A 15394-nucleotide genomic window follows, 5' to 3' on the forward strand; every position below is an offset into this window, starting at 1 on the left:
CAAAAAGAGCTAGTGCCTCGCCACAACCTGGAAGTCAATTACTGAATTAAATATTTAATTGACAAATTGATAAACATGTAATAATTAATTAAACTAATGCTTTCAATATGTGTCAATTGTTTGAAAATTTCATAACTTAATTTTTTTTCAAAACTTAAAATATTGGCATTGCGTTTTTTTAATAATAAAATTATTTTTAGAGTTTGTCAAAATTATTTTGAAAACTTGATAAGTTTTTCCTTTTTTAAAAAACCTAATTTTTTTTCTTTACCCTTAGATTTTTTTTATCCCAAGTTTTTATATGATCAGAGGGGGAGAATGGAAGATTAAGTGTAGGGGGGAGTAGTAGTTAAATTTAAATTTAAAAATCTTTTTATACTTTATTGCATATTTATAATTTTATTATCTTTACTTAGTATTGTAATTTTATTATCTTTACTTGATGGTTAGTTTATCCTAACTTAACTTAGATTGCTCACATCAAAAAAAGGAGAGATTGTTGGAACTCCAAGGTTATTTTTGGTGTGATCAACCAAATTAGGTTAGGTTCTGTTATGTTCTGATCTCTATGTCTAAGTGTGCAGGAGCTTAGGAGGGAAGTCGAGCGGAAGACGCGGCTAGCGAGAATGATGGCACGGGAGAGAGTCGATGGGCTCGGTGCGTTTGAGGGACGAGGTGCCGTAGAAAAGTACACCGGTGAACGAGAAGAATGTACGCGACGTTCAAGGGGCGAGAAGCCGAGGAGGAAGGCTGCTTGAGGAGAAGGCCTGAAATTGGGTTCGGGTGAGCCCTATTTCGGTTGACTGCAATTACCTAGGTGATCGGAGCAGCGGAAGAGCGAAAAGAAGCTGATGAAGTCTGCCAGAGGCGCCCTCGAAGGCGCCTCCGAGGCGCGCCCGCATCTCCGCCACCTTCAGGCGGAAGGCGCCCTCCATAAGCATGAAAGGCGCCCTCCATAAACATGGAAGACGCCTTCGGCCAGTCAAAATAGCCGTTCATAGTGGATAAAGTCTTATCCACTGTGCCTTGCTAGAGACATTCTCCAAGTCCTTTGGAGGAGCCCTCAAGCTATGGATAAGATTTTCTAGGGACTATAAAAAGACCCCTGGACCTAGGAAATAAGTGACAACTTGGGTATTCACTTTCCTAGTCTTTTCTGAGCTTTCATTATATGTAAAAAGCTTCTCCACTTTCATTGAAGAAGATTCTTAGTGAGCTTTCTACTGCATTGGATTAATAATCATTTAGGTTGTAACCAAGTAATTCTTGGTATTTTATTGATTTTATTTAGATTGTTATTTCTGTTTAATTTTATTTATTATTGCTGCTAACCTGAGTTGAAGGGCCGAGAAGATGTTTATTTTAGTGTTTCAGGTAACTCAACTCTCTTCAATCGATCTACTCGATCCAAGGGACGAGAAGCCGAGGAGGAAGACTGCTTGAGGAGAAGGTCTGAAATTGGGTTCGGGTGAGCCCTATTTCGGTTGACCGTAATTACCCAGGTGATCGGAGCAGCGGAAGAGCGAAAGAAGCTGATAAAGTTTGCCAGAGGCGCCCTTGAAGGTGCCTCCGAGGCACGCCCACATCTCCGCCACCTTTAGGCGGAAGGCGCCCTCCATAAGCATGGAGGGCGCCCTCCATAAGTATGGAAGATGCCTTCGGCCAGTCAAAATAGTCGTTCGCAGTGGATAAAGTCTTATCCACTGCGCCTCGCTGGAGACACTCTTTAAGCCCTTTGGAGGAGCCTTCAAGCTATGGATAAGATTTTCCAGGGGATATAAAAAGACTCTTGGACCTAGGAAATAAGTAACAACTTGGGTATTCACTTTCCTAGTCTTTTCTGAGTTTTCATTGTATGCAAAAGGCTTCTCTACCTTCAGTAAATAAGATTCTTAGTAAGCTTTCTACTGCATTAGATTAATAACTATTTATGTTGTAATCAAGTAATTTTTGATCTTTTACTGATTTTATTTAAGTTGTTATTTCTGTTTAATTTTCTTCACTATTGTTGTTAACCTGAGTTGAAGGATCGAGAAAATGTTTATTTTAATATTTCAAATAACTCAATCATCTTCAGTCGACCTATCTGGTCCAACAATTCCTACGTCCATGGTGTTCAAACTATTAATGACACTGGATCACTACATTAGAAATTGTTTGTGTTTCCGGATTTATTCAATGGACGAATCAATTGGAAAGCTTACTCTGAAAGCACGAGGATTCAATTCTCTATCTTCAAAATTAATTGGATAGAAAATATGAATAACTAGATTACAATGGGAAAAAAAAAACAATCATTTAAATAAGGACTTCCTTTAATATTATGAAGAAAAGAATAACGGGGAATGCCATCTGGAACCCTACCACGTGCTGACGTCATCCGGCTTAGTGAACCAATCGATCGTCCATCTCGGAACCAAATTATCTATGTGTTTTATTCATATAACTTGGTGGCATGACATGAATGATCATGCCGAGTTCAAACCACACAGTCCGAACTACCAGTTTTCCATTCCTCCTCATTCCGCACGCCAATATAAATCAGGGCCGAAGGATTTCCGATCGCAAGCTCGAATCGGAGGCCACGGGTTCAGATTCACCGATCCATGGCCTTCTCCTCCGTCCACTGGTACGCTCTGCTCTGCTTCGGCTTCCTCGGCGCCGCGCTAGTGGCCTCCCTCGCCGCCATCCTCGCCGGCGAGCGGAGCCGCAAGGGGCGGGCGGGCTCCGTGTACCGCAGCTTGCTGCCCTCCGCGGGCGGAGACGGCGGCGGCCGCACCGGAGAAGAAGAAGGAGCGGATGGAGTATCGGGGTGCGAGCTGTGGCTGAGCCGGTGGCGGGGGGTGCACCCCGCCGCCCTCCTCGCGGTGAGGCTGGCCGCGGCCGCCGCCATGATCGGGGTCCTGATTTGGGATCTGCTCACTTACGACTGGAGCATCATGCTGTATTACACGGAGTAGGTAACCCTACCCAATTTTCGCATATCTGGTTCTAAAATTCCAGTTCTTTCGGTGATTCAGTTCCTTCTTTCGTCGATTTTATACAAGCATTTCGTTCTTATTTGGGGAAGAATTTTTTTTTTTTTTTTAAAACTGCCTGTTCATGAAGTCTGGATGCCTCCTTATTTAATTACTTCATGAACTGGGTAACCTGGGAGAAGCAAAGCATCATACTTTATTTCAAATTTTGATTTTCTTTTATAATCAGTTGCTTCTTCTATGGATTTTTTTCCTGAGAAATGAAAATGTATAAGTTTTTGATCTTTGAGTTGTCATAATGCTTGCAAGAACTATAAAATTAAATCTATGGAAAGTTCCTCTTTTTTTTTTTTTTTTTTTTTTTTCAGTTTTTTCTTTAGCTTGATCTTTCTGGGAAAGGGAGTAAATGCCAAAAAAAATATAATGGTTGTTGTCCCTTCGCTATGTTTCTACTGCTTGATTGCGAGTTGGTAGTCGATCTAATTACAAATCTTGGGCTCAGTTTTATATTCTTGTTGATGAATAGATTCTCTAAATTTATGTTGAAATAAAATTTGAATTGTGAGAATATTAAATTGTAGCAAAAGGTGTGCTCATTCGTCTCCTGAAGAGAGGTAAATTACAGAGTTAATTTATAGTCGATCATCAAATAATTAAGTGGTGGAAAAATTTTGTTTACGGTCCTTATCTCTTACCTCATTATAACAAGTCTATCACTTTCTAATTAGGAGAATATTAAAGATTAGTATTAGATAGCGTAAATATTATAATATTTGTTGTAAATTTAAAAATAAATAAAAATTTAAGAATGGTAATACCTCATTGCATGAAGTCATTTTAGGTCTATTTTTATTTTCGAAGGTAAAAATAATAGAGGAAGAAAATAATAAAAAATATCATAATGTCACAAATATTTATTATTATTATTATTTTTTCTAAAAAAAATTATCTTTATTTTTAACGTTATATTGTAGTTATGAATCCATAATTATTATACTAAGAACCTCTGATTCATATTAATAAATTAATTATATTGTATAATTATAGCTCATAGTTCTTGTAATATTATACAATACTCCAACTTTGATCAATATTAATAACACTATATTATAATTCATAATTCTTGTAATATAGACATCACTAGTTAACATTATGTTAAAATAACATTTCAACTCTAATCAACATTAAGAACAGTGTAGTAGTAATTATAATTCTAAGTTTTGGTAATATAGACACTTGATCTCTAATCAATACTAATCAATATTAATTAGGTCTATATTATATTATAATAATTATGAATTGTAACATAGATAATTTATTTTTAATTAATTTTAATCAACATTATATGACTACTAGATTATAACTGATAATTATGTTATTATAGTAACAATTAAATCCTAGTTGTTATAGTGATGGTAAAAGTGAATATGTCCCTGTCAATCCGTCTCAGGACCTAGTGACGGATCTAGGAATTCAAGTATGGAGGGACAGATCAAAATAAACAAAGGGCGACATCCTCCATCTCCACCGATGGAACCCTATAATATTAAGGGTTTCACCGTCGGCAAGGGGGGGGGGGGCGACCGTCAATGCCGCCCCCTCCCATTGGATCCGTTTTTATCAGGGTCAATATGGAGAAAGTAAATCATTGACGATTATTAATTTTTTGGAATAATAATAATTGTTATAGTATTGATGGTAGCTAATATAATTGTACAGTAATTATGATAGTGTAGTTATTATAATAATGGTAAAAATACACTCACGGGTTAGCGGGCGAAAAGGATGGGAAAATGAAGAGGAATGCATTTTCAATTTTTAATAATAATAATAATAATAATAATAATAAAAAGTGAATTCCAGCTAAAAAATTACTCGAGGATTGGCATCCACGTCATCGAGTACATCAACGGTCTGCCGTGAGGGAACACTCGGGGCCGCGTCGGTGAAGGAAACAACAGTAAACAGCTGGGTCGTGCAATTGGAGAAAAAGGAATGGGACCCAATTAATGAAGATGCGTCAGTCGTTTCGGCTGCTTGTCTCCCCGTCGCGTCGCGCTTTGTCCGTGGGGGACGGCGGCGGGGTGGACGGGTGGAGCAAGGCCTAGGCTGCGGGGGCAAGTGCCCATCTGTGCCGCGGTAATGGCCGTCCCTGCCGCCGCGTCGGTGGCCGTGATCTCGTCAACCTGCGCAGAACCCCTCAGATCCTCCGATCTCTGGTTCTCGTGATGGAAGAAGGCCAGTGCCTTCTGGCTCCTAGGGCTTTGAGTTATTGCCCTATCGATCTTGTGTTTGTTGTCGTACCTTTGCCTTCTATTTCTACACGCAGTAAGTCTCTTTTCATTTGGATTGTCATTGGCATGACATGATCAGATTTTTGCTAAAACAAACACTTCTTTTATTGCTTCTTTTTATTCGATCGAACAAAAATGGATTTATTAGATTTCGGGGAAAATTTCTGCAAGAATAAAATTAGATTCCATGGTTGTTGCACATTAAGTCCATAGGTTTGCTATTCCTGATATTAGGTTCGGGTCGCTGGTCATGAGCTATGAATTTATCAATTGCGTTAAATTTCTCCTAGAGTTTATATTTTCACTTGGTAAATGTATTGTTATTGTGAAAGAAATTCATGACAAGTCTACATTTTGTTGTTATATTCTAAACCAGCTACTGACCATTTAAAATTTGTGTCTGCAGGTGGACATTTTTGTTAGTGATCATCTATTTCCTGGTATCTTCCATCTCCTTTTTTTGGACTTTTATTTTATTCCACTAAAGTATTTTATCAAATCTTTGCGATTGTATTTTATGTGCACTGTTTGCTAACCTAGTCATTTGCTCATATCATTTTATTTATTTATTTTGAACTTGCATCTGATTTGGCATATCCTCTGTTTGTCATATGGCCTGCTCATTTATGTGCAATTTTTCATGCTTACAGATTGCTAGTGTGATATCTGCTCATGGCTGTTGGATGTATGGAAAGTGTGCCACTGAAAATGACGAGGTGAATGCATTCCTTAAAGGAGATGTTGCAGTAGATATACCAGTAACGTTGTATGGAACAGATAGAAACAAAAATGTCAGTAAATCACATAGCTACTATGAGCAAGGCTATTATCAACAAAAAACTGGATTCATGGGTTACCTTATGCTAATTGCTTATCAGGTAAACTTCTAAATCGCTTGAAGCTACAACAAAGAACTGAAAAACTTCTCCGTACTATTTAATATTCTTTCTATCTCCATTTTGGTTTTTCAAACCATTTTGTTATGTTCATTTTAAGAACTTGTTTCATTCTTCAAAAAAGTCTAATGATATATAAGAACTGATAACTAGTTTAATTTTCTGTTAGTTATCTTCTTGAATTTTATAAATGAGGTTGTTCCATTCACTTGAGCAGACTAGTGCAGGTGCTGTTGTATTGACAGACTTCGTGTTCTGGGCCCTTCTAGTACCACTTCTTTCTGTTGAACATTTCAAACTAGACTTGGTGAGTGCTCTCTACATGAACTAAATTGTGATCATTGATGTTTTATCTTGTTTCATTTGCAAGATATGTGGGCATTATAATAGGTTCTGATTCCTGAATACATACTTTAATCATTTCAAACCTTGTGTCATGTTGGTTTAACTTTTAACTTAACAGTACATGTTTTATATATATATATATATATATTTTTTTTTTTTTGCAAGAGAAAATATTTTATCTGTATGCTACATTTTTGAAAAGCATGAACTAAAGAATATTGATGTTAATTGCTCCATGTCCATATATTTAATCTCTTGAATCTTTCTTTACAGAGACACCAGATTTAAGGTCAAATCTGTAATTTAAATGAGTTTCTAAGTGTTACACTGTGATGAAGATAAAACTTGTAGCATTGTGAACTTAGTCACAAATCAATCCTACCCCAAAAGAAATAAGCACAAGAGAAGAAACAAGTTAAAAGTGAGAACCATACACTTTTATGTTTTTCTTGAGCAGTAAATGGATTTGTATTCCAGTGTCTCATATTTTTTTAAGGTTATTTGTTGTTAGGTTACTATGATTTGTTATGCATGTTTTTCTTGCCAGCTCATGGGGTGTATGCATACACTAAACTTGGTGTTTCTTCTCCTTGATACTGCTCTAAACAGTCTTGTAAGTTTCCTGCACGCCAGATACAAATCCCTTAAAAGCGTAATGCTATGTATTCAATAATTAACAAGTAATGTGTTTTATCTGCAGCCTTTTCCATGGTTTCGAATGGCATATTTTACCCTTTGGAGTTGTATCTATGTAATCTTCCAGTGGGTCCTGCACGCTTGTGGATTTTCATGGTGGGTGTGTTATTTTTCTGTTACATCGCACCAACATTTACCTATTAAAACTATAAGTACGATGGTAATATCCTTACAGTACTAGTTGTAGATATATAATACATAAAAATCTCCACTGCTTTACTGTATGATTTCCGGTAAGCATTGTATGCATCAAGAATTCGTCACTCGTATTTCTACTTAGTACTTGCATTTGGCCACAAACATAATAAATGTCAGTTGCCAAGCAAAATGAATGGTTGGGCTTAGTAGCTATAGTCAAACTATGTGAAGAAACTAGTGAAAGTTTCATAGTTAGTTCGTGTAACTTATTCTAGATATAACTTATTATTGTCATCATTGAGCTAATCTTTGGTCGTAGAAAGATGCAAATAATCTGCTTTCTGATTTAAGTCGATGCTAACACACAAGTTTCTCAGGTGGCCTTACCCTTTTCTTAAGCTCTCAACTCCTTGGGCTCCCCTATGGTTAGTATCAGAATCTTGTTTTCTCCACCATTTGTCAGGACAAGATTCTTACAACCACACTAATATCGCAGGTATTTTTGCTTGGCTCTTGTCCACATCCCCTGTTATGGTATGTACTCATTATTAGTGAGTTCGAAAAACTCAATTCTTTCCCAGATTTTTTCACATGCTTATAGAAGACCTTGAGGTTTAGAATTATACACACACATATATGTATATCTGATTTTTGTGGGTGTAAACTGCTGAACAAAGGATACAACACCTTGGAATTATTATGTTAGTGATTATTTGACATGAATTTGTGTTAATCTATCTTTGAAGGTTAAACTTTATCTTATTCTCAAATTGTCTCTGTGTTGGTGTGAATGAATTAAAAAATGGTGAAATTTTTGGTGAAGTGAAGGTACACAAACTTATTCTCAAGTTTTTTTTTACATATTTAGCATCAAATTTTATATATTCAACCAAGCCTTGGATCTAAGTGTCGCATGCAAATATTTCAAATTCAATAAGGTTAATGCTGCAAGTAAATGTAGTCACCCAATGGCATATGTACTAATAGATTACGATGAATCAAACTCTAAAAGACAATCCAGTACACGAAGCTCACATCAATATGCAATCTCAAAAAAATATCGGATCACATTGGGTCTATTGTATATAGTCTTACCTTGTATTGTAAAAAGTTGTATTTGTGACTCAAACCTCTGACCATAAGATCACACGACAATAACTTTACTGTTGCACCTAGACTCTCTTTTTAAAATGGAACAATACATGAGAGTTTTACATCCTTCTAAAATTGAATAATATAAGAGGGTAATGTTGAGTCTCAATCTCATCATGTTTGATGAATCGTGAATAAGAAATTGAATGGTAAAAGAGTAAAATTAGTGATGGTAGAGCAAGAACCATCCAAGTAATAGGTCGTGATCCGTACCAAGCAAAGATCATGGATATTGTTTGTGAATTTTCATCCCAAGTTTGATCTTGATCCTTGCAAAATATTTTGGTAATTGTGATTCACATAATCCTTGCCTCATAAGAGTGATTAATAAAATAATCAAATCGTAAATTATTAGAATTTTGTTTTTCACTCTCCATTTGATATGTGGTAGCTTTTAGAATGATTAGAATTGTGACTAGAATAGGTTGATACATTTGCTACAATCTATTTGTAAAATTTAGTACTATCAAAATATCCTTTTCATTGGAGTAGCATGAGTAAAATGTAGTATTATGATTTGTTTGCATATGAATAGCTGAATCTTATCTTGTAAAACTATAAGTAACAAAATTCTTCCTGTTCCATCTTCAATGCACTATAATTCACAGCTGAAATTTCCTAGTCCAATTGAAAAAAGAAATCAATTTCTAATTTATAGAATTAGACCAAAGAATCAGAAGATGGAATTTGAATGATGAATCGAAAAGGACATGAGGAGCATGGGATTCTAGTGAACCAAGATTCCCACCATCTTTTTGAAAAAAAATATTTTAATAATCTGAAATTACTATAAAAATAAAAATAGATGTGCAATTTAAGATGTGAAGAACATATTTATGATCTCATTTTTCTTTTTCTTAACAAATGAAAGATCGTCTAAGTGTTTTACATCATATGAAGACATAAGTTTCCAGAGTCCTTTTGGATTGCTCGGACTCCTCTCCCCTAACCCCTAGTGACGCTGAAATTGTCTCTCAATAGACCAAGATCTGATAGTCTGCGAAGTAAGGAATGATAGGGTTAGTCGGCTCTATTATATTGGCGCGGTCATTTCGACACTCAAATTAGTTTCAAATTCAAGAATAAAACTCTAGGAGACATAAGAAAAAGAAGGAAAACATGCTAGATAATTAGGGTTTTAGTGGAGAAGAGTCGCCTCCACTCACGAGAAGAAACAATCATCCTCTTCACTTACCTCCGTTGATCCTTATATAATTGATGGAAGGGAATCTCCATGTAATATCTGACATTGTCGGGTTCTTGGGTGAGGTTAAGGGTGATAGTCATTAGATCATACGCTGACATTGTTTTATTGTTGACAGCAGATTGTTGAGTCGTTGGGAGTTGTCGGAGGTTAAGACTGAGTTTCTGGATTTACTGGGTACTGTAGTAATAGTAGGTTCTATGGCAATCAATGATTACTATAGCATCGCAAAGCCTGATGCTAGGGAAGCAAGGACTACTGCTCAGAAAAGGACTCTAGCAACTCGGCATGCTCAGGAATAACTGGATACTATCACATGTCTTTTCTTCGAGAGCGAAGTCGAATGAAATTCGATTAAAAGTATTAAGTCTTATCAGCTCGTGATAAATGAAACCATCAAATATGTTTATTACTTTTTACCAGGGCAAAAACACTTTGTCAGTGCTAAAATAATAAAAAACTTAAATCAGATCATTGCTTTCCATAGAATCTCAATTAGAATGCTTTAATTTATATCAAAAAAAAATATTTTTTAAAGTAAATACGACCATCAAAGTGTTTTGTAATTGAGTGTCCTTTTTAAATTTATTTTAACGCTCTTATTTGTTTAAATGACTAAAATTTTGATACTAAAAAACTAATTCCGTGAGACAGGAATATTTTGAGCATAAAAATAGGGTACTTAATTGGAAAAGCAAAAAGCCTTATCCATGAATGATTGTGAAAGTCCGACCCAAGTGTAGGATTTAAAGGTAATTAACACAAAGTGAAGATTATATATACAAACGATATTATTTGAAAATGGAGCCAGATGCAAATAATTTTTTGTTTTCCAAGTTTTAGTTTTAGTAGTTTTATAATAATTGCTACTAGTTCTCTATCCTCTTTCTTGATTGATACAACTTGGATTAGATTTAAAGCTACATTTTTTTTCTCATTCTACAAACTCACACATATCGATTTTGGTAACAATGTTCTGATCAAATCTATTGGTTCACTAGACCTCGCTGGCGATCCTGGGCGCTCCAAAGAATAGGATAATGCAGAAGATGAAAAGAATTAGAGTTATGATTTTCATATTATAACAACTTTTTATAAGGAAACCAACTCTAAAACCCTAATGGATTATTGGACTTGTAGGTTACAGATTGTGAGTAGCATGCTAGAGATATTATTATTGAGGGGTATCAAAAATGTTCCTTTCATTGCTTGGAAGAGAGGCATTTAGAGGCATCTTGTCTAACAACATTGTTGTTTGTTTTTGTACTTGGGGCATTGAGCAAGAAGACTTGAAATATATGATCCACATAAACCTTAGTATTACAGAATCATAGAATGGTATAGCCATAACTATCTTACCAGATCTCTTTTTGATGAAATCTCTAAAGTGAACGAGCAATTAATATTTAAAAATTAGTTGCTTGAGTAATAAAGAAACACCTGAGTCCATTGTTGTTTGGTTAAGTCAATTTGCAATTGAAAAAAAATGCACAAACTTTGAAAACAAGTATATCAATGTGTCAAATGTGTAAACAGTAGCCACGTGAGGCTCTAAGCAAAAGAACTAAAAAAATAAAAAAAAATCTCAATCTTCATGGCAAATTGTTCCGCAAACTCCAAAGCAGTTGTTTCAAATTATCAATTTCTTTAATAAATTCAACTATCTATTTGCCAAAATAAGAAAAGAGTTAGAGAGACTATAACACCATAGCACAGTAGTTTGTGAGGAAGAAGAGGTAATATTTATATTTATTTCCAATGATCACAATCAACAACAATCTTCATTGTACCAATTATATATAGAACATTCAATGGAACATACTATAAATAGTTAAGACCTTGCATGGAAACATTACGTAGAAAATTATATATCCTAATTGTAGCAAAAGAATTAAAGATATTTTGTTTTTTTTATCAAAAGAAAATGTACTTGGAGCTCCAAACTTAGCTAATAGTAGAACTATTACCTAATTTCTTATTTCTCGATATAAGTGGCTATCGATCTAAACTTTTATTGAGATTCTCTATTTCTTGGATTATATACCTGGGTTGCTTAAATAAATAAATAAATTTCAAAGTGTAACGTAGACGGTGGGCACATGATCAAAGGTCGATTCTTAGGAACTGACGACCTAAGGTTTACCTCATTATGCGTCTGATGTCTGTATACTTGCATGTACCTCTCTCCATATCCGTGGGGCCGACATTAAGGAGACTATTAATATAACAGATCTACATTATTAAATAAATAAATAAATAAATAAATAAATAAACAAACTTCTTCTTTAATAAAATGTAATTTTTTTTCACAACTATATATAAAAAGGCATTAAGTGTCACAAAATTATAAAAGAGCAAAAATACTCCCAAGTAGAAAAAAAACTGCACCTACATGACAAATGAAATATCAAGTATTCTAACCAGGCATAATAATAAAATGGTAATCATATACCGCTAAGATTAAGGAGAATTATTCCTCGTATAAACCTAAATAGCTCTACTTTACCAATATATAGATTATTAGGGATATAAATATTACAATCGAATTCTCTACCCTACATATTTACTAATGATCGTAATTAGCTTGTTAATATTATCCCTTAAACTAGTAAGGACATATTGTACAAACTCAACTTGTTACAAGCCTATTCAACTCTAGACCCTCAGTGAATAAGAAAATTTACTAATTAAGCTTAAATCTAACAAAGAAAGAGATGATCTTATTAGATTGCATGTTAATTGCCCGTTAAAGCTAAATTTATTTATTAACTAGGGCATATAGTTGAATATGTTAGATTATATATATATATATTTATTTATACCTTTTAACGTAATTTGGTCATTTTCCCTTTTATATTTAGAGTTTAGGATTTCTTAACTAAACTATATAAAGACCTTATACTCTATATTTTTTATTATTAATTTTTTCTTAATTTTTACATGGTATCAGAACAAGGTTCTCTTTCTCTGGCATAATTTTTTTCTATCGTCCCCTGTTATTACTTCTTGTTGCTACTGTTGTCTCCTACGGCTGTTGCCGATTTCGGCGTCGATGCTCTGTCCTGCCGATTTCGACGTCGACGACCTGTCTTGCCAATTTCGACGCCGATGTTCTTTTCTGCCGATTTTGGTGTCGACACTCTTTTCTACTGATTTCGACGCTGACGTCCTATGCTGCCGACACCCTGCGTTACCAATTTTGGTATTAACGTTCTTTTCTACTGATTTCGACACGACACCCTGTGTTGCGATTTCTATGTTTGACATCCTTTTCTGTCTTGAATTCTCTGTGTGACCACGGGTCGTCTGACACCAGTTTTTACTGATCATACATATGTATATCCTTACAATTTAGTTATTCTGAGCATTATTCATTCTGTCATCATGCCTGATCGTGCAGATGTTTCATGGAAATCTGATCCGTATATGTTGGAGCAGTTTCAACAGTTCCTTGCTTCACAGCTCTCTGCCATGTCAACTTCCTCTCATATAGGTTTGACATCATCTGGTATTTCAAGTATATTTTCATCCTTATAAATTTTAGGCTCTGGTGTCTCCCATCATATGTCATCTAATTTATCATCTTTTGTTTCTTTTTCTCCCCGTTCATTTATATCTATTGTGACTACTGATGGTACTCCTATATCATTAGTAGGTGTCAGTTCAATTGTTACATTTTGTTTATCTCTTATTGATGTTTATTATATTCTGAGTCTTACTTTAAATCTTATTTCTGTTAGTCAATTATGTGAGTCTGGATACCTAGTCTTTATTTTTATTCATCCAATTAGTATGTTCAGAACCCGCAATCTCAGAGGTTGATTGTGACAAGTCGTAGGTAAGGAGGACTCTATATTTTAGATCAACTCAAAGTATCAAAAGTTGTAGCTTTAGTGTGGATTTATCATCTTTTCATCTGAATCGTTCATCTTCTACTTTTTATTTGTGCCACTCTTGTTTAGGTTATGTTTCAATATCTCATTTGTAGTTTTTAGCTTCTACAAGAATATTAGGACCTTTAAAAAGTTCTAATATTTCTGATTATAGTGGTTATAAACTGTTAGTTAGAGCCCTAGAGCCAATCATTTGATGATTGTTGTATGGACTCGTTGTATCATATTTTTGTATATAAATAAAGGCATTTATTTTTGATTATTATACTTACTTGTATTGGTGCCAAATAACTAAGTATAATAGCGTCCTTGAGTAGAAAGTTCTTACCTATATCAATCGATTGGTTGAATCGATGGTGAGATGATATAGGGAACACTACTCTTAATCATTCCTAGTCAAGTATTAATATTCAGGGACAATGTTAATGCGACGAGACTAGCATGTAGGTCAACTCGATGACTTGATCTCACAAATCATGGATATGGAGATATCAAGTTGACACATGGGTATGCATTGGAGAATGTATACTGAATGACCCGCCATGAGAAAGTATCATGGATCGTTATACGAGTGTCATATACTTTCTCATGTGGCTATTAGTATGACTACTAGTCTTTGGACCTGAAGTCACCATGGTTCCCTACATAAGTAGTTACGTACTTTGGCTTCGTCAAACGTTACCCGTAACTGGGTGGACTATAAAGACGATTACTAGGTATGTAACAAATTATGCGGAGGGATGTGAGTGATGTAGATGAGATCTATCTCTCCTATATCACGGGAGTGACATCGATATTCTTAATAGAGTGAGACCACGAAGTGCATGGTCATGCCCAAATGAGTCAATATGAGATATTGAGCTCATTTGATTGAGTGAGTCTACTTGGGATTCAAGATTTAGATTGATTAGAGGATGACACGGTCTATGCCTTACATTAATCAATTTAGATGTCAAGGATAGAAGGACACTTGTCATATATTGTGAAGAGTCACAATTAGTAGTCACAAGGTGATGTTGGATCTCAACATTCTTATAACTTGGGTAGTAATGATGTGTTGCTAGATACCGCTCATTACTTATGCTTCTAAATGGATTTAGGAGCATTGCCAATGTTATAAGAACCTATAGGGTCACACACAAAGGACAATTAGATGGAGATTAGGTTCATTTGATGAACCTAAAGGATTAGGTCCATGTGATGAACCAAATTAGATTAAGAGTAATCCAAATTAGGCTAATTGAGTTGGACTCAATTTGGTTCATGTGTAAGATGAGTCTAATTTGGACTTAGACTCATTGAATCAATTTAATTCAATGAATAGAGATTCATTAAATTAAAATTGACTTGAACCAATGGTTAGATTAGATCAACCATGGGAGAGAAGTGGTCAAGTTTGACGTGACTTGAAAGGAAGATGAAGGGTCAAGTTTGACTTGACCATTTGCCACCTCATTAGTGAGTTGGCATTAAGTGGGCCAATTATGATATGCCACATCATCAAGGCTAGCACATGTATGTGCCACCTCATGAGGGAGATCAAGAGTTGTGACTCTTGATATCCCATGGAGGTTTAAAAGCCTTCTTGAAAAGTGGCCGGCCACTTATGTCATTGTGTGTGAGTTTCATTTTTAGTGTAACTCCCATCTTCTTCCTCCTCTCATCTTCTTCTCCCTCTCTTCCTCCTTGCCGTGACCATCAAAGGTGCTAGCACACCTTTTGTGTGGTTTTCTCCATCTCTTGCTTGTGTGGATACACATAGAGGAGTATCTACTTTGATACTCTCGAGATCCGGCGA

General features: G+C 35.3%; 1 protein-coding gene across 2 annotated transcripts; it reads left to right on the forward strand.

The window, feature by feature from the left end:
• Positions 1 to 2466: 2466 nt before the first annotated feature.
• On the forward strand, positions 2467 to 8109 carry LOC122009964. Of its 2 annotated transcripts, XM_042566286.1 has the most exons (8): positions 2467 to 2956; positions 5679 to 5712; positions 5923 to 6150; positions 6386 to 6475; positions 7061 to 7126; positions 7214 to 7305; positions 7725 to 7772; positions 7844 to 8109. In XM_042566286.1, the coding sequence occupies exons 1-8, from the start codon at positions 2607 to 2609 to the stop codon at positions 7956 to 7958; spliced, it is 1023 nt and encodes a 340-aa protein (XP_042422220.1). In that variant the 5' UTR covers positions 2467 to 2606; the 3' UTR covers positions 7959 to 8109. The 2 variants fall into 2 exon arrangements, 1 of the variants encoding a protein (XP_042422220.1); XR_006119738.1 differs by lacking the exons at positions 7725 to 7772; positions 7844 to 8109 and adding an exon at positions 6787 to 6934 and having other exon boundaries at positions 7214 to 7289.
• The last annotated feature ends 7285 nt before the right edge of the window (positions 8110 to 15394 follow it).

Source organism: Zingiber officinale, chromosome 8A (genome assembly GCF_018446385.1).
Source record: "Zingiber officinale cultivar Zhangliang chromosome 8A, Zo_v1.1, whole genome shotgun sequence".
Lineage (NCBI taxonomy): Eukaryota > Viridiplantae > Streptophyta > Magnoliopsida > Zingiberales > Zingiberaceae > Zingiber > Zingiber officinale.

What these genes read in the sequence shown, in the direction of transcription:
- LOC122009964 (XM_042566286.1), top strand. Translation starts at nt 2,607, where the DNA reads ATGGCCTTCTCCTCCGTCCACTGGTACGCTCTGCTCTGCTTCGGCTTC. An exon ending in TTATGCTAATTGCTTATCAG is followed by an intron (nt 6,151 to 6,385) that starts GTAAACTTCTAA and finishes TCACTTGAGCAG; the next exon opens with ACTAGTGCAGGTGCTGTTGT. An exon ending in AACATTTCAAACTAGACTTG is followed by an intron (nt 6,476 to 7,060) that starts GTGAGTGCTCTC and finishes TTTTCTTGCCAG; the next exon opens with CTCATGGGGTGTATGCATAC.